Here is a 24,697-nt window from a genome sequence, read left to right as displayed (position 1 = left end):
AAATGGGCTTCAACAAATATTTTGTGCTTCTGCTCTTTGCTTCCCTCAACGCCCCGAAACTCATCCGGTGATACGTGAACGAAAAGCGCATCCAAGATGGCCTCAAGAATCGACCGATCCACGGAGGCAGACTCTACCGTGGAGCAGCCTGCGGCCACTCGTATTGATCCCGTCAGTTTTTTTTCTCCTATGCGCGCGCTCGCTTGCCTGCTAAGCCAACTGACCTTTGCAGGCTCCCCTCAACAGCGACCAATCCAACGGAATCGTTGAACTCGCGGCGGAGCCTGTGGACGAATACATTGACCCTGTTAGGTTTTTTTTTTTTTTTTCCCTCTGCGCGTGCTTGCCAACTGACGAACCTCGGCAGGTTTCCCTCGACGGCTACTCGTTCGACCAGCTCATCGAATACATTGTCAGTGCGCGGCGCCAAAGCACCGAGTCACTCATCAGCATTCGCTATCCTGCCTCCAAGGCTTACGATCTAGCGGAACGCCTGGAGCGCAAGCTCGTCCGGCTCCATCAATCCAAGATTCGGCGCTGCGAATACGACTTCGACACAGGCATCCTCTACCTAGACATCCTGCCGGAACGCCCGATGCACTATGTTACCCAAGAAGACTTCAAAGCCGGCCTCAAGTCCGGCATCTCCGCGTTCCTTCCCACCATCGAGGATGCTACCATCCGCCGTCGAATGGGCGATGTGCGACAGTTGGGCAGTTGCGACGTCTTACGCCCCGGTACGATTTGGAAGCAAGGCGACCTTTCTTTCTGTGAAATTGGTTCCATCCGGCTTCCCTCTGTCATCGGCGAGATCTCGTAGAGCGAGAGATGGTCCCATGTCGAGAGGAAGGCGATACAGTACATCCGAGACACAAAGGGAGAAATCCAGGTTGTTTTCATCGTCGATATGCACTACCCAACAGCAACCAAGGCTACTATCAGCCTGTTTGTCGCCGACGGCCCCGAGGGCTACTGGCTTCAGCACCGTGTTATCTTTTACGATGACAAGCTGCTGGAACAGCCCACCGGCCAACTCAGCTGGTATCTCTCGGACTTTCTCGGTGCCCAAGGTCTGCCCACCGCCTACTGCCGTCCCTCCGCTGCTGAGATAGCTACTGGTATATCACGGTTTGTCCTACCCTTCGTACCTTTGGTTATCGATAGCGATTAACTGGTGTTGGTGTTGTAGCATTCCCCAGATTATCGTGACGTTTGATCAGCTCCGAACCATTTTTCTAGGCGCCCGCGATGCCCAGAAGAGGCTGGAGGCGGCGGCGCTTGATCATCGAGCCAAGAAGCCTCAGAAGCGGGCTGTCGCGTCCAAGGAGAAGGAGGCCGAGACGACTGCGGTGATGGCCAAGGAGGAGGAGGCGGCAAAGGCTCGAGGTACGCGCTACGAAGATCGGAACAAGCGTCGTCACGAGTGGATTGAGCAGGAGAAAATGAAGAAGCAGATGGTTGAGACAGAGCGGCGTGCTTCCAAGGCCGAGGCCGAGGCTACGGAGGCTAAGGAGCATCTTGCTGAGGCCCTGGAGCAGATTGCTGAACTCAAGCGCCAGCTTGCCGAGCGCCCCTAGGGCGGCATATGTACATAGGAACTCGATACCTGCAGTGATTCGCGCCGACTCTGCATCGCGTCCATTACCAGCAAAACAATTCTCCTTCTGCGGCAGCTGGATGGGGATTGGCCGCTGCGGAAAATAAGAATGCGATGCGTCCAATGGGAATTGGCACATGGAAAATGGAAAAATGTGACACTGACGAGATCATGGACCGCATCGAGTCGCTCAACCTTTGCGCGTCGCTCCTTTTTTTCGCATGGCTCGACTTTTTGTTGTCGGCTTGCCACCCCAAACATTATCTTTTCATCCATTCAGCAACGCGCTGCAGCTCAAGCTCAACTACAGCAAGCGAGAGGCGGACTTTGTCTGAAGCTGGTCATGTTGCTGCCAATCTCCCCAATGCAGCTGACAAGCGGCATGGATACATCATCGCCGCCCAGGATGGGAAACTGCTACCATCTTGGGAAATGGCGTACCGCTTCTCCTCTCCGAGATTGCCCGCAAGATTGCAAGTCGCTCTCTCTTAAAATCACCGGCCTTGTGTCCCACTTACAAACTAAAAGCATAGTGCACAGCAACGTCACGCCAGATGCGCTACAGTGAAACAGCAGCGGCCGGCTTGTCTTTTCCGACTTTGGCAACTCCCGGCTGGTGGACGGGGGAGATGGAGAAAAGCGCGAGACATATCGCTAGGACGGCGACGACGTTTTCGTCTTGCCGTGTCTGAGGTCCAGCAACAACACGCAGTCGGGGAGATTTTTCTTCCCCACCGAGGCGGATGGCATCTGCTCCATGACGGTGACGATCTAGTGCATCTAGTCCGCTCGGCGCCGCAACCTAGTGTGTTTGTTGGTGTTTACGGGTGTTCTGCTCCTGACTTTGAGGCTATCACCGACCCGGGACATCTTTAGCGACGTCGTTGATATTCTGCTGTACGGGGCTCCGATCTAAGTCTCGGGAACCCTTTCACCTCCAGACTCTCCAAGGGCAACTGCCGCAGTGTGTGGCGGCAGCAGCACCCAAGCAAAAACCGCTCAGTCCTAAACCATCGAAACCCTCAATCTCCCGGCTTCGGTGAAATGGTGAAAGCAACCGCTCCTGGTGGCTACATTGTTTTGAATTCGGCTGGGCTTGTTGCGAGAAGCACCAGCCTCTTACCGGGGATTTCGACAGAGAAACTGTTGCTCTATTTTCCCGGTTTCTGCATCTGAATGAACAGAAAGGAGCCCTATAATAACTATAAAAACTCCCACAGCCCCTCAAGTTCAAAGTCAACAGTCGGCAGGAGATGATTGGTTGCTGGGGCATAGCAAATTAATAGAAATTGCTCTCCCCTAAGTCAGGCTAGGTACCTATCAACGCAAGGTAAACCGTTCTAGGACCAGTCGACCTTGCTGCCACTGTTCGATAGCCGCACCGTTCATCATCCCATAGGCGAAACATGCCCCAACGAGACGATAATACATATTATCCGTGTCCGTCCCCCTCAATATGTACGGAGAACTACCCCCAAAGAGCACGCAGGCTATATCCCCTTCTTTCATTGCCCGAGGTCCAAAGCCGTGGATCCCGTTCGACATTGAGAATCTCCGGCTGCCAGGCGCAAGATGCGTGGATGAAAATCGCGTGGTGGGCGAACGACCGCAATACTTGAGTAAAATAGGTCCTAGCTGGCTATCGTGCGCGCCGTCGACAATGTTTGATACAGAAGAGACGGTGGGAAAAGACGCACCCCTTCCACGGTCAAGTGGTCGCCCTGTTGATTGGATTCCTTCCAAGTGTGCGTCATGTTGGCTGATGCCCTATACTGGAACGGGGACTGGGCAACGAGGATACCCGCTTCTCTGGTCGGCTGATCCCATCGAGATACCCATGATGGGGAGCTCGAGGTAGTCTCAATGTCACTTCCGTGACAGACGTAGCACAGAATGTCGAGGCTACCAGAGCGTTCAATGACCCGGGCCGCGACTGTCTTCTACAGCGTCTGCGTTGTCAGGCTGTAATTAGTCTGCCGTCAGGGATAGGGCACGCCCCATGGTATCTGTGACTTGGTATCCACGCAAAAGAACCTTTTGGAGTCTTAGGAGGAAATACGTGAAGCTCTGATAAAAATCCTGGACAATAGCTTTGACCAGCTGGAGGAATCGGAGGAAGTACGCTGTACAGCCCCATGAGAATAGCATCTGCCAGAACGATAACTCGCGAGGGGTTCTTTCCAAGGTAGCCGAGAGGAGACACATGAGGGAGAGTAGTTGGGCGGCGAGTTTGACGTAGTTCTGGGGGGGCTGAAAGGGGGGGGGAATCTCGTGTAAATGCGCCGTCTCCGAATTGGCCTGTGAAGCATCGCGTAGACCTTGTCCCGGGGATCTGAGGCTTCGAAATATCTCGCGGATTGAAGCAGCGCCGGAATTGGATCGTTAGGTAAGAAAGCCAAATAGTTGTTCATAAAAAGAACATTGCGAACCCCATTCGTCCTCATGAGCTGAAGTACTGGAGATCCATATGTCGCACTGCGGAAGAGCCGCCGAGCCAGACAGACCACCCTCTTCCATGGAATGACCTGGTCACCGACCAACACACGGCACCCTTTGGCTCTCGGCGACTTCTTGAATGACCCATATGCGGTTAAACCATGGGTTGTCGAAAAAAGGCAGCGAGGATTGATGGTAACTGAGGTGGGACAGCAAAACATCAACAATTGCAAGCCTCCGCTCCGCACACCTTGAAATATCGAAGATCGACTTCGGATGCCTGAACATTGGTGAATCAGGTTTCCGCATAATTTTCGCAAGGAAACCTTGATGTTCCATCGAGATGGTCTCGTCTAAGTTGAGGCACACGGTCACCACCTTTGCTCGGGAGAAGATCCTCCTCATGAGAGCAACCTGTTTGCTTGCGTTCTCTCAGGTCGGACTGGTTTATGCACATGGCATCTGCCCACACGAATATCTCGCTCCTCTGACTCCGACGCGCCGCAATTCGCGATCCAGACTTTTCGTGATGCGGAGAATCTTGCCATTGCACCGGATGTCCTGCGGTGGGGGTTGCGGACCGCAGACGTATGAGAGCGCTTGAAAGCTCGGAACGGTGGAAGCTTGTTCGAAGAGACCAAGTTTGTAAACATGAAAGCTCGCACTGAAGCGCATCGTTTATCTTGCCAGGACAGGGTTTCAGGAGCCGAAAAAAAGCCTCGCCAGGAAGTATCTCATATTTGTACACCGTTTCCGAGGGTGCCGCCATTGCTGTGTCTCTTATTTCTGAAATCTCTTCCAAAGGATATTGGTGGTGGTGTTGGTGTTTTGGGGTCAGCGCCTGTTTGAGTGATGAGAGAGACGCGTTGGGTATCAAAACTCTATCTTCTGTTCCCCTCTCCCGCTACAATCCAGCAAATCGCATGCAAACAGCGCATTTGATACTGCACCGCAAAGCCTTCACTCCACACTGTCGTCTGGCGGCCTCCAAAGGCTTGGGTCAGCTGTATGGGGCAGTGCTATCTCAGCAGGCTCAGATCCAGCAGCTGGTACGCGGGGCACCAGGAATGAGGGACAAACGCTGGGTCCGTGCGCTGAGCTGTGATTGGCGGATGCTGTGGCTAGGCGAAGCGCGGCCGACCACTCAGAACAGGGAAGCCTCGACGGCAACAACATAGATTACGAGCAACGCTCAACAACCACAACGCGACTTTGGCATCGAGACGTCCAAGTACGGTACAGTAAACGGGAAGTTACGCCTAAAGCCAGTGCCTTACTAGTTACAATTGCGCCTCGCGCAAAGAGGCATCCTTTTCCAAGATTTCGCTTTACTTGCAACAATTTCTAATTCTGCAGAGCTAGCTCTGAACCTCTTCTATTGAGCGAGAGCTGCGAGAGTCCTCCGCAGTTAAACAACACCTTAAAAATTACACCCGGTGCCTGCCGCGCGTGCTATTTCTCGAGCTCCCAACAGGGGGTGGCTCCCACCAAATGGTGCCATGTCCCGGTACCTTGCTCCGGCCAAGATCGGCCTGCTGGCTCTTATCCAGCTGTACGTCGAAGGAGCAGTGCCCACCGATGCCATCCTCCCGGTGATCAACTTCCTCACGTCCAACTTGCTCGACCATGATCTGACCAGCATGTCGGCGCGTCCCACCGATCGATGGAAGAAGGCCGACAGCATCATTAAACTGACCCTGTCGGTTCACCATTTCGAGGAAGTGCTGGGCCCTTATCCGGCAGCCGACCGCCTTCCCGGCCGTCGGCTATGGGACAGGTTTCTGGAGAAGCTTTGGGGTATCGACTCTCTGCATACCCTGCACGAGTTCTTCGGCCACTTGCCGAATCTCCTGGCCAAGACCAAAGCCCAGCTTCGCCAGATGGCCGAGAGCGGCGAGAGCCCTCCCTCCGGCGTGCTTCTCTCACGCAACTCTCCGCTTGGTGTCTTCGTAAGGAGATTAAACCACGAGTTCTCAAACCTGCAGTTCAACCACGCGTCTGAGCTGTGGATGATGTTTGTCAAATACCGCCAGCCTACAGCCGCCTACTGGCGCCGGCGGAATCCTCACTTCAGCCGTCTCAGCTTCGACTCGGTGCTCATGAGTGGTGAGCACGAATGGGGTCCCCAGACAGATGAACTCGCTGTAGCGGCTTATGGGAATATGCTCCTCGTGGATGACAACGGTGCGGCGCCGCCGGTGAGTACCGACGATATCGAGAGCCTGCTGGAGTTTCAGATCGCACAGGTGCAAAGTGAGTGTTCCCGTTCACTTTTCATAAGGCACTCTGGCCAACTGAAGCAGAGTATGGCAGCAGGGTACCGGCGGATATTATGGAGCGGTTCCAGAGTCTGCTGAAGAGCAGCCGGGTCGTCCCAAGCCTGTCACACTACCTCCAGTACGCACGCCGTCTCCCGCCGCCACACGTATCAGGCCGACTAACATGGGACAGATTCTCGGAGTCATGGCGGTCGGGCGACTTGCCGACGTCCTTTGACTACCTCCACCGATACTTTGACTACACGATGCAAAACCGAGATCGGTTGTTCTACCAATACGCGTTGATGAACTTGGCCATCGTGCAGTCGGATTTCGGCTGCCACAAGGAGGCCTTGTCGACCATGCTGGAAGCCGTCTCGATAGCGAGAGAGAACAGGGATACAGTCTGCCTCAATTTCACGCTTAACTGGTTTTTCCACTTCGGCAAAGGTCATCCGGACCTTGTTCGCGAGCTCGAGGACAACAGCATGCTTGGAAGCGGCAAAGAGTCGCTCTCTTTCCTCCGCGCCAAAGCAAAAGAAACCGGCATGTGGACGTTGTGGAGCTCATCGCTGCAGGCCGAGGCCAAGTTCGGCATGGCGAACGGCGAGAGTGTCTCGACCGCGCTGGAGCACCTGGTGCGAAGTTCACAGATCATCGTGGAACGGAACCTGAAGAGCATGATGGGCACGCAGCTCTCGTTGGGGATAACGCTGTGGGACAGGCTCGGTCTGGCGTCCATGTCGACCATGGCCTGCGAGGTGTTCCTCCGGTGCCACAAGCTCAACTCGGTCTTCGACGACGAGCTCAAGATCACCTGCCGCCTAGCAGGCCTGCTCGCCGGCACGGGCAAGTACGACGAGGCGTTGGCGAAGCTGGATAACATAGACGGCAACGCCCTCCGCTCAGCGAAATCCAACCAATACTGGCACCTCTACCGCGGCCTCTTCAAACTCCGCCGCAACCTCCACCACAACAACCTCGAGGCCGCCGAGGCCCTCCTCTCGCAGCTCCTCCAGTCCGGCCCGGAGGACATCGACCGGGACATGCTCTTCGTCATCGACACGCTGCACATCGAGTGCCTCACGCGGCGGGTCGACCTGGCCGCCGCGTACGGCAAGATCGAGGACATCATGGCGCCGCTGCGCGGCGACCACCGGGACCTGGCCCTGCGCATCCGCCTGCTGCTCGCCAAGGTGCACCTCTTTGACCGCGCCGGCCGGCCCGAGAAGGGGTTCAGCATCGCGGTGCGCGCCGCCGGCATGGCCTGGCGCGCCCGCCTCGCCCCGCTGCTCTGGCAGGCCGTCGGCGCCCTGGCCCGCATCCTCGCCGCCCTGGGCGAGTTCGCCGCCGCCGCCGACCTGCTCGTCGCCGTGCTGCCGCGCTGTCTCGAGTCCGACACCGCCTTCGCCGCCGCCACCCTGTACAACCTGCTGGCGGACGCGTGGGTCGGGCTCGTCGGGGAGATGGGGGAGGGCGGTCGCGGCGCGGCTGCTGCTACGTCTGCTGCTTCGGCTTCGGCTTCTGCTTCTGCTGCTACCTCTGCTGCTGGTGATGGTGATGGTGGTGAGCTTGCCAGGGAGAGGGGGAGGATGCTGGCGCGGGCGCATGGCGCGCTGGATGCGGCGTTCAAGTGCTTCTCCGCGGTGGAGGATGTGGATAAGCGGTGCGAAGTGATGGCTAAGAAGGCGGCGCTGTACAGGGCTGAGGGCGATCATGTGCGGGCTGAGGAGTGTGCGGACGCATATCTAGGAGTGTGGCAGGAGGAGTTGGCGAGGAAGGAGTAGTGCAGCTTGCGTAAGAACCAGATGGAAAGAAGGGTTGTACGGTTTGACCAATGGCTCAAAAATCTCGAGTATCAAGATATGCGGCGTTTTGTGTTGCCCCTGAGAGCTTGTGAAAAGACATGTTTAGCTCAGGGTTCCGAAATAATCGGCCGGGAAAAATAGAGAAAACCATGCGAATATGACAAGCCTGGCTTGCGAGATTTTCCGGTATGTCACTCGTCAGTCCCATCCACCGGGCGGGTTGTGATCCTGCGCACTCCGGCCTGGAGGTCCCAATGCAACTCATCATAGGCACATAGCACTGCAAGTCTATCGGGAGACAGTTTTCCAAGCTACTAGACCCCGGATTCATCAACTCTAGGAGACATGTACAGGTGGCTGTCCGCTTCTCCTCGTCCCTTCGTCCCGTCTTGCAAATACACCCCCTCTATCATCCTCCCGCTCCCTTCAAACGGCGGTGGCGTCAAGCCATTTACGTGGTCTTATCCTTGTTGTGGTAGTTGACCTTGTCGTTCCAGCTGTTTTGGTCATATCGAGGTTAGCAGCAAAACCAGAAACTACCATGCTCTTATCCCCGCGCTCAGGGGGGGAACCAGTTCTAATAGTACGTACAAGGCAGTCTGGAGCAAGGAGTTATTTTATTAGCTGCGATGAAGGCGAGGAGCTTGGGTAGCGGTTACATACCTTGTCACCGTCACCCCAGGGATAGTTCCGGGTGCGGATGTTCTGGAAGGGGTACTCGACGCGCTCCTCCAGAGGGGGCAGGTGGGACCAGTGCTCCCAGTGCTCGTTCCAGAGGTTGTAGGCGTTGAGGCCGGAGAGGAGGAGGGCCGGCGGGACGGCGCTGGTTAAACGCTGGCGTTAGCAGGTGGCTTTTTGTTGTGGTTGGTGTGCTGCTGGTCCGTCTGGTTCAATTGCCCGAGCTCTTGTGTTGCCACTGCAGCTTGCATTCCCATGTTCCCTTTCGCAAGATCGGATTGATTCGTTGAAGCCAGGGCATTTCGACTCGGCAACGTCATGAAAACCACGCAGTTGCGGGTGGGAAGGGGAAGAGGTAGCATACTAGAGGGAGATCTTGCGCCACAGGTCTGGTGCTCGGTTAGCCCTGCCATCAATTGACCCCGGAGACAGCAGAGGTCCTCACCAGTAGTGGCTCCGGCGTGCTCCTTGACGTGGCGGCGCTCGCGGGCGAATTCGGTCTCGGTGCTGGCGAAGCGACGCTGGGCCTGAGCACGCAGCTGCGCGGTGAAGCGCGGCGCCGCGCGGGCGATCTGGCGCTGAGCGATCATGGTGGTCGTGGTGGTCGTGAGCAGTGCTGCGACGGCGAACTCGACTCGGAGTGGTGCAGTGCGTCAATTGGGGGAAGCGGAGGGAGCTTTCAGGTCATGCAAAGACGAAGCAAGCAACAGACCCGCTTTTGGCGAAGCTCCCGGTGTGAGGTCAGACCCCAATCAGGTCATTTTCGGCTAGACCTCGGGTTGTGTGTTGGGTGCGGAGCGTGCCTCATGGCTCGTGCTCATGCCGCCACATGCACAGGCCAATCGCTCGTCCAGAGCTCGGCGATGACATAATTACTTGGAGCGGACCTGGAAAGTCATGTGACCTCGCGAGCGGTGGCAGGCGGGATGCGTGACGCTTGCCCTCACCGACGTGGCATAAGGAAAAAGAAAGACCAAAACGCGAAATCGATCGCTTCATTGCGCTCTGCTCGTAGTACGAAATAGATTGAACTTCAGCGGCGTGCTGTAGTTGCTTTCCGGTAATGGGAGCCCGGAACATCAAGCGGTGATCCTGCTTCGCGTTTGGCCTCTCGTTCCGCTTACTAAAGTCCACGTTCGCGAACGCCTGCCTCACTTCGCCGATGGGCTGCTCCGCCATTCCCATTCCCCGTATCCTCCAGTTCTGCAACGGCGGACTGGGGGTTCTTTACGTGTTCTACGCGGATTGAGCCCTCATAGAATAACCCGACGGCACAAGATAATCCAGACTGCAAGACGCTGGCCAAGATGCCGCTCCGGATCACCACGTGGAACGGTGAGGAAGGCTTACTCTTGGATTCTTTATGTCACCCTCATCACTGATAATTTTTACAGTCAATGGCATAAGGTTCGTTTGGATAACGCCGGCCGGTTCTAGAAGCTTTACGTCTTACTCTACTCCAGGAATCCGTTCGGATACCAGCCATGGAGGGAGAACCGCACCTTCCAGGTAAGACTGCCCAGAAGAACACCTTGCATGCTATCCATCCCGTCTAATTAGCTCTAGGCCATGTTCGACACACTGGAAGCCGACATCGTCGTCATGCAAGAGACCAAGATTCAGCGCAAGGATCTCCGGGACGACATGGTCCTGGTGCCAGGCTGGGACGTCTACTTCAGTCTCCCCAAGTATAAGAAAGGTTCGCCGGATCCATCAACCCTTCTCTTCTTTGCTAACGAGTGCCCCAGGATACTCTGGCGTGGCCATCTATACCCGCTCCTCCAAGTGCTGCCCGATCCGCGCAGAAGAAGGCATCACCGGTGTTCTCTGCCCCCCAAATTCATCTACCAAGTTTCGGGACCTTCCTGCAGACCAGCAGATTGGCGGATACCCAAAGCCCGGCCAGCTTGAGAACTCTATAGACGAAGCGGTTCTGGATTCCGAAGGCCGCTGCGTAATCCTTGAGTTTCCCGCATTTGTCCTCATCGGAGTCTATTGCCCCGCCCAACGGGACGACACAAGAACCGAGTTCCGCCAAAACTACATCGACGCCATCGATGTTAGAGTCCGTAACCTGGTCGCCATGGGCAAACAAGTCTTCCTCTGCGGTGACCTTAATATCATCCGCTCCGAGCTGGATACCGCCGGCATGGCTGAGTATTTGCGGAAGGGGACCATGACGGTTGACGACTTTATTTCTACGCCTTCAAGACGCTTTCTCAACCAGTTGGTATTTGGAGGCCGCGTCATTGGGGAGAGGGACGAGGGGAGAGAGGAGCCTGTCCTCTGGGACCTCTGCAGAGAGTTCCATCCCTCTCGTGCAGGCATGTACACCTGCTGGGAGACCAAGAAGAATGCGCGGCCGGGGAACTTTGGGAGCCGGATAGATTATGTGCTATGCAGCTCTGCAATCAAGGGCTGGTTTGTCGACGCCAACATTCAGGAGGGGCTTCTGGGATCAGATCACTGTCCCGTCTATGCTACCATGGACGACATGGTCGACTTCAACGGTGCCAAAGTCCACATTGAAGATATCATGAACCCCCCGGGCATGTTCAAGGACGGGGAGCGTCAACGGGAGTGGTCGCCCAAAGATCTCCTTCCTATGTCAGCGAAGCTCATCCCAGAGTTTGACCGCCGGCAGAGCATTCGGGATATGTTCTTCAAAAAAGCCACTCCACCAACCAAAGCAAACTCCACGCCGGCGCAATCCAGCAGTGAGGAGATCCCCCTGCCCGCGGGTCCTGCACCCGGTAAGACGAACCGCGACGATTCCACTCAAGACAGCCCAGTTCCGACATCACCGCAGCGGCGCGATATAGCCAACAGTACAGCGTCGGTTACTCCACAGAAGCCGCCTCCGTCAAAACGCGAAGCAGAACCCTCCATATCACCAGCTCGACCCCAGAAAAAAGGCAAAGTATCCCTAAACCGGGAGAACTCCTCCAAATCAGGCTCCGCATTCTCACAGAGCAGTCTGAAGGGCTTCTTCAAGCCCAAGACGTCCGCTTCAAGTGCCGGCCCGGTTAGTGAATCGGACAACGGCGACGATATATCCCCGGGCCCTCCAAAAATAGACATCAAACCATCTGCAGAGCCAGCTGCGAGTCAAGGTCCGCAGAGCGGCGGGATCGGCAACAACAAGACTGCCGCACAGAACGACGTTGTGGACGGGAGTTCGAAACCGGCCAACTCCTCCGACGAGAAGGTGTTTGACCCCATCGAGGCAAAGGAGTCCTGGTCGAAGCTGCTCGGCAAGCGCGTCGTCCCCAAGTGCGAGCACGGCGATGATTGCCAGTTGCTGGTTACCAAGAAGGCCGGTATCAATTGCGGTACGTATTCTGCTTGTTCCTTTTCTCTCGCTCTCCTCTCCTTTTCCTCTCCATCTCCTCGAGTATATCCGCATTTCTCCTACGGGTACTTTGTCCGGTCTGTTGTGCTCGTCTATTTCTCCCTGGCTTCGGCATACGGCCAAGCAGTGTCATGGCCATTGTATCCATTCCCGACTGACGCCACCTGTAGGCAGGTCCTTCTTCGTGTGCGGTCGCCCGCTGGGTCCGTCCGGCGACAAAGAGCAGGGCACCGAGTTCCGTTGCCGCACCTTTATATGGAGCAGTGACTGGAACGGTCGGCAGTGATGTTGCTCAGGAGGGGAGTTGCTGGCCATCGCTTCTCGTCCCGGTAACGTTGGCAGCTGGTGGATCGATATCCAATCGTACGGGTGAAAGAGGGCTGGCGAGAGAGGAAGAAGAGGGGACGGTATTGTCGTCTGGTTTTCTGGCGCGGCGCTTCTGGGGTTGGCATTCGCGCAAAGACACAGGAATCTGGTTCTCGCTTCGGTTAGCTATAATACCTTCAAGCCTTCAAGGTTCGGGAAGCCCATGATGACACACCTTTGGCTTGCTCAACTGTATTTGTAATCCCGAGTCGCCCTGGTCGCTCCCAGTCGCTGGTTCGAGGCGTTGTTCTCTTCTCTGTGATGCTACCCATTCAGCGGCATGTCTAGCGTAAGCCGTCTTTCCCTTGCATTCGTGGCACCGACGGCGCTTATGGGTCTCGCCATGGCATCTCCAGTGAGAATGTCGAAGTACCGGTTCGGCTCGCGGCGGGGTACATTCCTCGTTAAAGCAGGACCCCATGTCTGTTGTCGAACAGCACAGGACAGGGGACTGCGGCCACCCGCAAAATCCCACGTTGGCTGCCGCAATCACAGAAGCGCGCAGGCACGAGAAGAAAACAGGAGATTACAGCCAGCAGTATTCTTTCCTACGGAATGAGTAGTGCGAGTCTGTGACTACCCTGTCCTAAGTACGAAAACGATCCCCCCCCCCCCCCCCCAAATACAATGTCCATGACGGATGGCCATGCCAATGAAAAGCTGCCAAAAGAGACGATGCCGACTACTTGATCCTCTCGAGTCCGACTTCTTCCCCCATTCCCCCCAAGAACTGAATCTCATAGTCGATCGATGTCGAATGTATCCTCCCCAGAGAACCTAATCACAGGAAATAGCGCGAGGCGCCGTCAAATGCTAGTTTGCTCTCCAACACGCCCACAAATTGTCGGTGTTCCATGGCAGTGAGGGGTGTCGTGTAAAATCATCGTGCCAAAAAAAAAGAAAGAAAAGTCAACCGTCTGAGCTTCCATCAAGCGTCCCACGCCCTGTGCGTCGCCGCGATGTGATATTCTATTTCTCCCTGGAGTGGATGTTAGCATCGGGTCTGCCAGGGGATCATTTGCTGGCTGCGCATGAGGAGATGGCGTGATGCTCGCTTACCTTTCTTACTAGATGGTTCTCTCGTCAGTCGGTTTCTTGCTCTGCTCTCTGCTTGGCCGTTGGGGCAAGTCGATGTCGCCCGGGACTAAGCCCGCTTGCGCAATGATTGGCTTGGGCTGCCAATGATTGCGAGTTTTGAGTCGTACAGATGTCGGTCAGACTCAGTATCCCGCTGCGATCAGCCTCTCTGTAATTGTCATGGGATCATGACGCAGATTGCGCTTCCGAAGCGCCGGCTTAGGGTTGCGGCCGGCCTCATAGCGGTATTCAGGATACAACATCTTGTGCTTGCGGTCTTCTTCATCGGCCAAGGCTTTGAAATGAGCCCTGACGACGGGATTTTCAGAGCGCCACATGTGCGACACAACCTGTGCTGCCTGACGTTAGCGGTGCCAATTGGGCTCTTGGGGATAACCTACAGATGCTAGCCGCAGTCATGCCAGGGTTCTCGGCATGGATTCTTCCGGACATCCACTGGCGATAAAGGATGAATTGATTTCTGGGCCGACGAATATGAACCTTGGTGACTTTGCCGTGGTTGACGGGCTTGTCAACAAGTTTGATGGCAGCGGGCTCTAGAGGCATGTTAGAACATTATCTATACCGGGAGGCTAAGAGAAGCACATACTGATGGTGGTGGCAACGATGTGATAGAGATTTTTATCCAAAGCCTGCGCAAAGGAGATGGTGGTGATCCAATACTGGACCGATCCCTTGATGCGAACAAGCGCGGCGGGCTTGCCATCGTTGAATGACCTGTAGGACATTAGCAACAACTCAGAATTCTGGATATAAACGTACTGATAGGTCTGCATTGCGGTCTGCAGATGCTTGAGAAGGGCAGGGTCATTGCGGTCGGCGACGTACTGGACGATCACATCATCGCCGTTGAAGATGAAGCTGAGCGAAGAGTGTCCCGCCATGATGCTAGCCTTGGACTCCTGGAAGAGATATGAGGCCATATTGACGTCGGTCGAGAATTGAGAGAGTAGAAAGGCCGAAGATGAATGGGGAAGTACTGTGCGACTTTGTGGGATGAGCCGCTGGACTAAAGGGTAATGGTGCCAGTTTCTCTCGCAGGATGGGAGGAAATTCAGGTCTGGAAGCGGAGGTTGCTCTCAGAATAATGCAGAGGATGTAAAAGATCAAGTGGGAAGATATTTTAAGAAGGGTTTAACCTTCTTAAATCGTGCAGAGAAATTTGTGTAGAAGTGAAGTTTTTTAGGGATGTTTCTTTTTCTCCCGTTTTTATTTTTTTTTTGGCTGAAAACCATGTCGGATTTGTGTGCGCTGTATTTTGGCGGGGGAGGTAGGGAGTAACGCAAGTATTATTCTTTGGATGGACAATACTAATCCGCAATCGTACAATACTAAGGATATTTTAGTGGCTGCAAAGTGAAGTAAATCCCTGGCAACAGCCAAATGCTGCTAATAAATCTCCTAGGCTAGCGTTTCCCTTCCCCAAATACACTCGCTTTTTCAACTTCGGAGCATTACGCCTGCTTGTTGTGTAGAGCCAGGCAGTTCTCACCCAGTCACCAACCAAAAGCGAGATTCCTCTCGAGGTAAAATCACGGAACAGAAACCCCCTTGATACTTGGGAATCGCCCACTCCCAAGAAGAGACCTTGGAAATTTGAGCATGGAAATGGATCGTCGCGAGCTTGGCGAGGTAATGTCTCATGAGAACTCCCAGGTACGGAAAGGGACGTTTACTGACGCGGTTCACCGTCATTGTTCCAGGTCGTTTTGCGCCTTCAAGCGCAGTACATCCGCGGCGCTCTTACTGCAGAAATCCAGGAATTTGAGAGTTGCTTCGATGAGATCTCTCAAGCGGCTAGGGTCTTCCTGGTAGCTACCGAGAAGGCCGCTCAGTCTCCCTCCCTGGCCATCATCGACGAGAATGCTGCGGTCAAGATTCTCTGTCGTTTCATCGCGGTTTCCAACACCATCCTGGAGTTTTTGGACTTTCAGACCCAGATGACAGGCCTGCCATCCGGGGGTGATGTGTCCCTCGAAAAACAAGTCAAAGCAGCCCAAGTGTTGGTTGAGGAGTTTCTTCGGACTTTGCTCCTGTACCAAAAGGCCGAAAGTTACCCGGGAAAGGAACTGGGAATGATCTATAATGAAGACGTGAAGTTCTTCAGTGGCTTTGTTCTTCACAAGCACCAGTATGTCGACAGGAACAGAGCCCCCGACCCAAATCTAGACAACGTTGATCTGGAGGACGTGGTGGAGTATTGGCATCCGGAGAACATCTACCATCCATTGAGGCAGGTTCCGGGCAATCAGTGGCATAAGTACTTCGGCAACATTCAGCCAGGACCAGTCATCAACCCGGCATTGTTCCAAGAGACAAAGCCGCAACCCAGTTTCACCGTCGTCTTCCCACCTACTATTGACTGGTTAGCGGAAGAGTTGTCCTCCGACTATGATACAAATCGCCAACATTTCGAGAACGTAAGTTCAGCAACAATCCTTGCAATGTACTCTACTAATTTGCCCTTAGCACGGTCAACTGCCTGACCCACGCCGCCCGGATCATGTCAGAGCGGTAGGTACTTCATCTGTCTTATGCGAAAAACGGATAGTTAACACAAAAAAGGCAATGATCAGAAGGATCCAGCGCCGTCTGTCGACTCACTTTGAAGGCACCAAGAATTTAGACGACGAGAAAATCTACCATCTCGAAGACTTGCGCACGGTAAGTTGGCATTCCTAGAAATAAAGATTGGACGTGTCCCTAACTGGCATGCCTGGCCACAGCTCCCCCGTCCGGAATTCGACATCGAGGGGCTCTCACGACTCGAGGCACTCAATGCCGAGGTGAATGATCCGGAGCTGGCAGGAATTGCTCTGCTGGGAGATGATATTCCCGACGTTCAAGCTCTAGTGGTAGGAGAGGCAGTTGAATATTGCATCCAGAGCGATGAGGAACCAGATCTTTGACAATGGACATCACTCCCTGGTGTCGAGCACAACAGATCCTGAACGTTGGGGCTGGGAACTGGAGGACAAAATAGTCAGTAAATAAACTGATTAGGGTTATCTCGACACTTAAAATCTCCCTCGCTGCGCAAATAAACTCGTCCCATAATGGCGTAGTCTCAAGTGAATTGAAAATGTTGCTGTCGCCTCAGTTTCCAGATGATGAGGAGAAACAGGACAAAGAAATGGGGCTTATGTAATCGCATGGTCTTGTACTTCACTCCAAGTCGCAATTTACCGTACTTCTTTCACACTTTATTAAATAGTTGGGGTTTCTTCCTTTTCCCAAAACCGTTACCTCCCAACAACCATCCCAAAGACCAAACCACCCCACATCTGAACATCAATTCCAACCCCTTATCTTCCTCCATCGCCGAAATCACAATGTCTGGCATTAACCATATTATCCAGACGTTTGAAGGCCTCGGGGAAGACGATCGCGAAACGACGATGAAAGCGCTCGCAACCATGATGCGCGTTGAAAGCCAGCCACAGCCTGCCAAAAGGAGAGTCAACGGATTCATGGGATTTCGCGGTTAGTTTATTTTTACGTTCTATGGGTTACGATACTGTCCTAACTTTGCCAGCATATTACTCCTCTCTCTTCGCTCGACTTACGCAGAAGGAGCGGTCGCCTATCATAACGATGCTCTGGAAGCACGATCCGTTTCACAAGGAGTGGGATTTCCTGTGCGCGGTGTACTCAGCGATCCGGGAGGACCTGGCAGACCAAAAGATTCCGCTGCAGATCTGGATCCAGTTCGCCATCAGGCCGCTTGGGGTCATAGTCCGCGAGAGCTACCTGGCAGCGCTTGGCTGGCAACTGGTGCAGCTCGAGGACGGCACACACACGCTCGAGCGCACCGTGAATGGAGTGGTGCAGAGCCATCTTCAACCCATGAACGGATTGGGCCTGTTCATGAGCTGCCTGAATGACGGTCTGCCGGTACCCAGCCCGCTCCCGATCATCGCTAAGCTCTCAGATCTCGCCAACGACGTCATCTGCATCAACATGCAGGCTGCAGGCGGTAGCGGCCTGACGCAGTCGACCAACAGCATGGACGGATTCCGCCAGCTTGCCAGAACCAACCCACAGCTCGCCATGGCGGCCATCTTCCAGGTCCCCGAGGGCCATCCGATGATCGCCCAGGGCATTGACTTGCATCACGTTCCGAACGAGCTCCCCGCACCCGAGACCTTCGTCAACCCGCGGGACTTTATTTTGCCGCAGCAGGATGTAGAGCTCGATGAGATGCTGGAAAAGATTTTCCAGAGCGAAGCGGCCGCTATGCAGGCTGCTGCAAACAGACCCATGGGAATGGATCCGAATTACTTCACCATTGATCCGCTGCCGGAGCAGAGCGAGCCTGGTAAGAAGCGACCTTTTGCCTGCCACCAACGGTTTCCGTGCTAACCCGACGCTAGGCTTCAACTGATTTCCAGGCGACAATCGCAATCCGACGAGACAGCGGGGCATTGATTTGATCTGAGTGATTTTTGCATGGACCAATGTGGAGGATCTTCCTTGATCTTGGGTGGACGCCACAATTTGATGGTGGAATCAGTCATGGTAGTAACAAGAAAGCGAATACGGGATCGGGGCTTTTTGCTGCGGTAATGGCCGCGCGGGTCAAGGGCAGACAAGGACAAACGGGGATGACATGTATCCCTATTACAGATTGACAGAAAGAGAGAGGCGAGACAAGCCATCATCTGCAGGCAACCACCACCTTCCTCCGCGATGAACATGTAGATACATAATTCAGTACACTAAGCCAAACACGTCGTATCAGTACGGCGCCATGAATCGGAAAGGGCCCAGAAACCAACATGACCAAATTTTTATTAATTTACACCCCCGTACATTACAAATTCAATGATTATGCAATAGGGAGGGTCTTTTCGGACTGTAGGAACGGTCTGACCAGCGTAGTGATCTGTGCATACAGAAATACCATATATGTCCCTAACCCTGACCTACCACCCTATCAGTCGTTGTCGTTTTCATTGTCGTTTTCATTGCCGTTTTCGTTGTCGTTTTCGTTGTCGTTTTCGTTGTCGTTTTCGTTGTCATTTTCGTTGTCATTTTCGTTGTCGTTGTCGTTGTCATTGTCGTTGTCGTTGTCGTTGTCGTTGTCGTTGTCGTTGTCGTTGTCGTTGTCGTTGTCTTTGTCGTTGTTATTGTCCGCCTGGGCATCTATACCTCGTAGTCTCAGACGCTTAGACCTGCTATGCATGGCTACCTCTTGTACTTTTATAGACCTACTTAAACGAGCTAATAATATCGCATAAACAATATTCACTTGTTCTGAAGGCAATACTAAAGATACATAATTACAACGCCCGGGCTATAACGGTCTCCCCCCTAACATCAAGCCGGAAGAACAAGGCTATGTGCCTGAAGACTATCATGATGGTGGTGATGATGGCACGCTCAAGGAGAAAAGTGACGGTAAGGCTGACAGCCAGTCAATTTGGGTGGGGCTTACAGTCTGGTACTGTAAGTCCTTTCTTACAGTCTGAAAAGACCCCGCCCTATTAAATATAGATATAGTGAGGTGGTTGGTTTCATGAGTAAATTCTGATAGCCCCTGGGGTGGATCTAGCGAAATCTTTGGATGTATTAATATTTCTGGACTCTTCATAATTTATGGCGCCGTATATCAACCTGTCGTCGATTTAAGCTGCAAGTACCCTGCCGTAACCCCACCACTCTCGGCTCAGCCGCAGTGCCGCGTCGCTCGACCGAACCAACAAGAGGGGGTATGGGGTGGGGTTCTGTTGTTGCCGATTGGATGAATGGTATGCTCAATCATGGTCTCGTCTGCCGTGTTGGGCTGTTCCAACTGCCCTGTTGGGCGAGTGCATGCATCTTACATCCGAGACAGAGGTCGTTACTGGAACAATCTGCGGGGAGCCGGATCCAACAGCATAAACAACGCTGGTTGTTTGCAAGGCGTCACGAAGCCCTCGGGGCTGCTGGCCGGGTCAGCGCCTTGGGAGCGGGTTCTGCAACGAAAATCGAATGTGACAGGTCACCAAACCCGGCACAAACTTGGGCAGCCGAGACCCGAGACCCGAGACCCGAGACGGCGGGGTTCATTTGAATTGCCAAAACCAGTAATAAAGACAAACAAAGCCATCGCTGCATCGATCAAACCTTTACCGAGATCCACCCACCCACAACTGCCGTGCGACCTTTTCCTCATCTGGGCGTGTGACGCTCGCCTGCAGTGGGGAACTTTCTCCTGGGATTTTCGGATATTGCAAACAACGCACAGTGATGTGATGTGATAGCGGGAGGCCGCATGAATTGGGGCCGAGGCCAGAGGGGGGGGGAGGGGGAAGGGGGAGGGGGAGGAGAGCTGACTGGCGGATAGCAGGGGCTCCGCACCACACACAGCCCCCAATCTCGCGCACGTCAAACGCCCAACAAGCTGGTCGAGAGAAATGAGCCAAATTCATTCGCTGTCAAGCGTCGTCGTCGTCGCCTCAGTCGGTACGTGCCCGCCAATGTTTGCCTGCAAAAGTAGATCATCATTGCAGCCGGTGTGGTCGGGTTGCGCCTCGCCGCGGATCGGCGACCAATAAGTGCCGGTTTTGCTTTGCCGACAAGCGCAGCTGATAGCGCAGAACGGCACGCTGCAGAGTATCAGGCTTCCCTGGGTACGCGCATACGTCGCGGCAAACGCTGTGTGATCGTCCAGCACGTAGACTGCGCCCATTCGAGACAGGGGAGCCATCTCTGACCATCCAAGGTAATCTCCTCACACACCGGGCCGGAGCCTAGGGTGGGAAACACAAGAGTATCTGATGGGTGTGTGCTGGTCTGGACCAGCTGTCCTCGGGTAGCGGTGAGAGTTGCACGCTTCCTGGTAACTGCAGCAAGTCGATCGGCTGTCAAGGGGGAGAGAGCAACGCAGCACCGCGCAGCAGTAGTGACGGACCAAGAAAAATCGTTTCCCAGAAACTTGACAAACTAATTACAGGGCAACAGTGTCGTCCTCCAGAATGTAAGCGCTGTCCTCCACACCTCCTATGGACCCCTGCCGTAAAAGAACTCCCTACTCCTCCTGGTACGAGATCTTGCGCATCTCGCCCAGCCGGTGACGGGCAGCAGAGAGAGCGTTCTCGAGCTGAAGGATTTCGACCTGCATAGAAAAAGAATGGTTAGTCAGAATTTGGTGGTCAAAAGTAGGTTCGGAGGGGACAGAATCGTGACCACATACCTGCTGCTCCATCTCGCGCACCTTGAACTCGTGCTGTCCCAGCTTGGAGTAGTCCACCTGGTCCTCTTCGGCGTTACGGTCCTTGATCATGCTCTGCACCTGGCGGACGAGCGCACGGCAGGCGGCCCCGACAGCCTTGCTGGCTTGCTCCAGGTTCTCCTGGCTCTTGCTCATGAAGCCGGCCTTGACGCGGCTGGCTGCTACGAGCTGCGCAGTCGACGCCGCCACATCGTTGGAGGCCACGATGAGCTGCTCGGGGCTGTTGCGGTTCGACAGAACCCCGTCCGCCGTCTCGATGAGCGTGTTGGTCGACGAGGCGACCGCCTTAGCCGCCGAGATGAGACCCTCTGTCCACCTGTTGTTCTTCTTGTAGAATGCCGTCCGCGACGACGAGCCCTTCCCAGCCTGCACAATCTCCTGCTGCGTGACCGTGGCCGCCTTGATGAGCTGCGCAATGGCCGTCGTGATGGCCATGGCAGCGTCCAGGATCGAGTCGTGCACCCGCAGCTCGTACGTCGAGTAGCCGTCGCGAGGCTTGTTCTTGAGCTTGTTCAGCCGGTCGACAGCCGCCGCGATGGCATCCGCCGCCTTGCTGAGTTCTTTGTCGACGATCTCGCCCAAGTCACCCTTGTTGGCAAGCTTGCCGAAGCCGGGCGCGAACCTCTCAACCGACGTGTTCAGCCTCTGCAGGTTCATCTGGACGTCGTTGTTGCTGTTGATAACGACATCCGTCTTCTGCAAGGGGTCCATGCCTTCCAGCCGGAAGCTCAGCAGGCTGCGGAAGAACTTGACGGTCGAGTGCGCGGATTGCCGAGCGCCGTTGATCAGAGCATCGCTCTTCTTCTCGTCAGTAGCGAGACGAATGAGGCCCTTCGTGTTGCTGCAGACGTCCGCAATAGCGCCAGCAAAAACATTGACGTTCTTGATCAGATCTCCTTGGGTGCTGTTGGGCCCATCGGCGATGAAGTTGTTGAACGACGTGGCGAACTCGGTGGCGCTGGCAGACGCCTTCTCGATCTGCGACAGGACGTACGAGGGCGAGGCATTCTGGTTGCCCGCCTGCATGGTAGAGTCGAGCTCGTACATGGCATCGTCGACACGCTGCACTCCTGCCTGGAGCACCGAATCGATGATCTCGTTGATCTTGTCCAGCTGGGCAAGAATCAAGGCATCGATCTGGCCATCGAGCGCATGATCCGTGACGCCCTGGTTGTTCTTTAGCTCGGTGAGCTCGATCAGAGTCTGGTCCATGCCGGCCTTGTAGACTTCGAGCTCCTCCTCCTTCTCGCGGAGAAGCGCCTCGAGGTCGGAGCTGCCATCCCTCAACTTGGCCTGGGCGTCCTCCAGCGCCCGTGACTTGTTGCGCAGCGCCTCTTCTAGATCCGCCATCTCGCGGTTGTACTTGGAAAGCATCGTCGAGAGCTCGTTGCCCTTGCTCCTCTCCAAGTTGTCTGCGCGATCCAAGGCCATCCGGAGCTCCCGCTTCAACTTCTCTACCTCGTCCTTGTTGGAGCCCGACAGCCTGTCCTTCTCATGCAGAGCCCGGTCTCGCTCCCGGATCATGTCGGCGAGCTCGAGGTTCTTCGTCTTGATCTCGCGCTCCAGCTTCTCCCGCCGATCGATCGCCTCCTGGGCGGAAGCAGCTTTGAGCTGGACCGACTTGAACTTCTGGAGCAGGTCAAGGTGCTCGTGGCGAAGCTGCGAGTACAGCTTGGCGAGAGCCTCGTACTTGGTCCTCCAGGTGTTGACCTGCTCCTGCAGGGCTCGGATCTGGTCGTCCTTGCTGGAGATTTGCTGCCCATAATTATTTTGGATCTGCGATAACTCGCTTTCGAGGGCCTTCACTCGTTGATCGTATTGCTGGAGCATCAGCTGGTCGCGTTCGTATTGTGCGCGCGCATTGAGGTTTTCTTGCTCGAGCTCCGCCAGTCGCCCTTGTGTCTGCCACTGTGCTTGCTGTGCCATGAGTGCCTCCTGCTCACGCTGCTGCTGCTCCATCAATCGCCGTTGCTGCTCTTCAAAATCACGCTGCGCCTGGAGCTGCGCCTGTTGTTGGGCGAGAAGTGCTTGTTGCTGCTGCGCCTCCAACACGCGCTGCTGCTCTTCGAATTCCCGGTTCTGCCGGTCTAGCTCGCTCTTCCAAAACTCCGAGATCTCATCCGGCTCTTCCGATTTGGGCGCTGGAGGTGGAGTCGGCCGCTTCTCGATCTCCTGCTTGGGGCGAGCGGGAAGGGCCGGCGCAGTCTCGTCTTCTGCTAGCAGGCTCGGGGGATCTTGCGGAAGCTTCGGGATGGTAATGAGACTCGTGAGGTAGCGGAGATTCGAACATTCGTAGTAAAACTTGACCAGACGGTAGTGCTGAGCGTCGTATCGTTGACGGAGGGGCTCCAGGGCGTCGTTGTCACCAGTGGCTAGGCAAAGGTCAGCACGGGAGACGGCATCGAATCCGGTACCACGGCAACTCACTTGAATGCATGGCGCGGAGCATGCTCGTAATGAATTTGTAGATGCCATAACTCTCGGTGACGAGAGGGACAAGTGCTGATATTCTGCATTCATTATTGCCCACGTTGCGGAAATGGGAGAAGATCAACTTTTGGAACTGGTCGATCTTGTCTTGCAGCGTCATGAGGTCGGTGATGGTCTCATAGCCCTCGTTGGGGTCATTGATGGCCTTGAGGCTGATGTATTCCTCGTACTCGAATGTGCCGTTGAACTCGGGGTGTTGCTTATGGAACGAGAGCTTCGCCAGCAGGTAATAGACGTACTCCTTGATCAGGGGGCCATAGCCGCGCATTCCTTCGCCGGCCATTCCACGGTTCAGGCTGTCAATCCACCCCCGGTTCGCCATAGCCTCCTTGAGAGTCACCGGGTGCCCCTCCTGGAGGACTTTGTGGACCGTGATCAGGGCCTTGAACGTCTGGACCTCGTCGGCGAGAATAGGCTGGACCTTGAGGCCAGCCCAGAAGGACTGGGAGGACTTGTGGTCCCATGTGTAGACAATGCAGCTCCGCACATGTTTGCGCTTCGGGGCCGATTCCTCGGGGCTCGTTGCCTTCTTGATGTTGATGGCCAGCTCGGCCTCGGATCTGCGCGGCATCTCGGGTCAGTCTGGAGTTCTGGACGTTTTGCGACGGAGTCAACGGCGGGTGAGAGGCAGGTGCAGGAGCAGATGCAGGCGCAACGGACTTGGTATGGTCGAGGCTGCGTATTGTGGCCATATTGGGCGCCTATCGAGTGCTGCCGCGTTTCCTCGGTCGACTTGCGAATCAGAAGGGGATCCAGGAGAAACTCGGTAGATTCGACGCAGCGATGGGCAAGTCAAATTATCAAGCTATTAGATCCGGTCGAGGACGGGCTTTCTGCGACAGCACCAAGCGTATCGACAACGCCCCGCACGGCAGCTCATCCAGAGCTCGCGCAGACGCAGGTGGTCCGGTTCGAAGGAAAATAAAAATGGCAGGTTTTGGGCAAGGAATTAAAAGGCGTGGAGCGAGTGGTTGATGCGCATTGTCGTCGTCAGCCTCTCTTGGAAGTTGCACTGTGATCGGCTTGTACGAGTCTCCAGACAGCCAATCAGAGCCCCACATTCGGAGCGCCGACGGACCGTTGTGGAACTGTCAGCTGCCATGTAAATGAGAAGGTGGGGCAAGGCCCGACCCCACCGATTCGGGCAACCGTTGCTGCCAAGCCTGCTTCATCGTTTTGGCGGGGGCCGTTAGGGGGCTGCGCCGAGGCAGGTGTAGCTAGCCACGGCGTTCATCGCTGCTGCAAGGCTGTCACGAGGCTTCATTCAGTCGTCATTTGATTTCAGCACAGTCATTCCCGCCATCTGCATCGCTCCATCCGGCCTCGATATCTGGCCACACAACCTGCCCAGTTCTTCCTCCCGCTCCGTTGTATTCATTCTCGATCATCTTGAACACA

At 55.1% G+C, this 24,697-nt stretch overlaps 9 protein-coding genes across 9 annotated transcripts; 5 read left to right on the top strand and 4 right to left on the bottom strand.

The window, feature by feature from the left end:
• Positions 1-96: 96 nt before the first annotated feature.
• Positions 97-1,577, top strand: MFIFM68171_02234 (uncharacterized protein; the record flags this gene model as incomplete). The annotated part of the gene is made up of 5 exons (XM_071057656.1): positions 97-171; positions 233-307; positions 368-724; positions 821-1,128; positions 1,190-1,577. The coding sequence occupies 5 exons, from the start codon at positions 97-99 to the stop codon at positions 1,575-1,577; spliced, it is 1,203 nt and encodes a 400-aa protein (XP_070913757.1).
• A 3,955-nt stretch (positions 1,578-5,532) lies between these two features.
• On the top strand, positions 5,533-8,078 carry apc5 (the record flags this gene model as incomplete). The annotated part of the gene is made up of 3 exons (XM_071057655.1): positions 5,533-6,286; positions 6,337-6,430; positions 6,485-8,078. The coding sequence occupies 3 exons, from the start codon at positions 5,533-5,535 to the stop codon at positions 8,076-8,078; spliced, it is 2,442 nt and encodes an 813-aa protein (XP_070913756.1).
• Positions 8,079-8,550: 472 nt separating this feature from the next.
• Positions 8,551-9,367, bottom strand: COX6A (Cytochrome c oxidase subunit 6A; the record flags this gene model as incomplete). The annotated part of the gene is made up of 5 exons (XM_071057654.1): positions 8,551-8,596; positions 8,691-8,698; positions 8,763-8,922; positions 9,142-9,166; positions 9,223-9,367. 5 exons carry the CDS (start codon positions 9,365-9,367, stop codon positions 8,551-8,553), a joined length of 384 nt encoding a protein of 127 aa, XP_070913755.1.
• Positions 9,368-10,084: 717 nt separating this feature from the next.
• APN2 (Class II abasic (AP) endonuclease) lies at positions 10,085-12,415 on the top strand (the record flags this gene model as incomplete). The annotated part of the gene is made up of 6 exons (XM_071057653.1): positions 10,085-10,112; positions 10,172-10,184; positions 10,241-10,286; positions 10,344-10,476; positions 10,526-12,109; positions 12,300-12,415. 6 exons carry the CDS (start codon positions 10,085-10,087, stop codon positions 12,413-12,415), a joined length of 1,920 nt encoding a protein of 639 aa, XP_070913754.1.
• A 1,300-nt stretch (positions 12,416-13,715) lies between these two features.
• Positions 13,716-14,516, bottom strand: MFIFM68171_02230 (HMG box domain-containing protein; the record flags this gene model as incomplete). Its single annotated transcript, XM_071057652.1, has 4 exons — positions 13,716-13,927; positions 13,974-14,129; positions 14,183-14,310; positions 14,356-14,516. 4 exons carry the CDS (start codon positions 14,514-14,516, stop codon positions 13,716-13,718), a joined length of 657 nt encoding a protein of 218 aa, XP_070913753.1.
• Positions 14,517-15,195: 679 nt separating this feature from the next.
• MFIFM68171_02229 (uncharacterized protein) lies at positions 15,196-16,502 on the top strand (the record flags this gene model as incomplete). Its single annotated transcript, XM_071057651.1, has 5 exons — positions 15,196-15,225; positions 15,297-16,013; positions 16,063-16,107; positions 16,159-16,257; positions 16,320-16,502. The coding sequence occupies 5 exons, from the start codon at positions 15,196-15,198 to the stop codon at positions 16,500-16,502; spliced, it is 1,074 nt and encodes a 357-aa protein (XP_070913752.1).
• A 423-nt stretch (positions 16,503-16,925) lies between these two features.
• On the top strand, positions 16,926-17,977 carry FMR1 (Synaptic functional regulator fmr1; the record flags this gene model as incomplete). Its single annotated transcript, XM_071057650.1, has 3 exons — positions 16,926-17,076; positions 17,129-17,911; positions 17,967-17,977. 3 exons carry the CDS (start codon positions 16,926-16,928, stop codon positions 17,975-17,977), a joined length of 945 nt encoding a protein of 314 aa, XP_070913751.1.
• Positions 17,978-18,529: 552 nt separating this feature from the next.
• On the bottom strand, positions 18,530-18,778 carry MFIFM68171_02227 (uncharacterized protein; the record flags this gene model as incomplete). The annotated part of the gene is made up of 1 exon (XM_071057649.1): positions 18,530-18,778. The coding sequence occupies one exon, from the start codon at positions 18,776-18,778 to the stop codon at positions 18,530-18,532; it is 249 nt and encodes an 82-aa protein (XP_070913750.1).
• A 1,827-nt stretch (positions 18,779-20,605) lies between these two features.
• On the bottom strand, positions 20,606-23,991 carry SLA2 (sla2 Src-like adaptor 2; the record flags this gene model as incomplete). Its single annotated transcript, XM_071057648.1, has 4 exons — positions 20,606-20,692; positions 20,771-23,181; positions 23,237-23,859; positions 23,960-23,991. 4 exons carry the CDS (start codon positions 23,989-23,991, stop codon positions 20,606-20,608), a joined length of 3,153 nt encoding a protein of 1,050 aa, XP_070913749.1.
• Between the last annotated feature and the right edge of the window lie 706 nt (positions 23,992-24,697).

Source organism: Madurella fahalii, assembly GCF_045866475.1.
Source record: "Madurella fahalii IFM 68171 DNA, scaffold_1, whole genome shotgun sequence".
Taxonomy (NCBI): Eukaryota; Fungi; Ascomycota; class Sordariomycetes; order Sordariales; genus Madurella; species Madurella fahalii.
The sequence above is the reverse complement of the archived record's forward strand: the minus strand, read 5'-3'. Positions and strand labels throughout refer to the sequence as shown.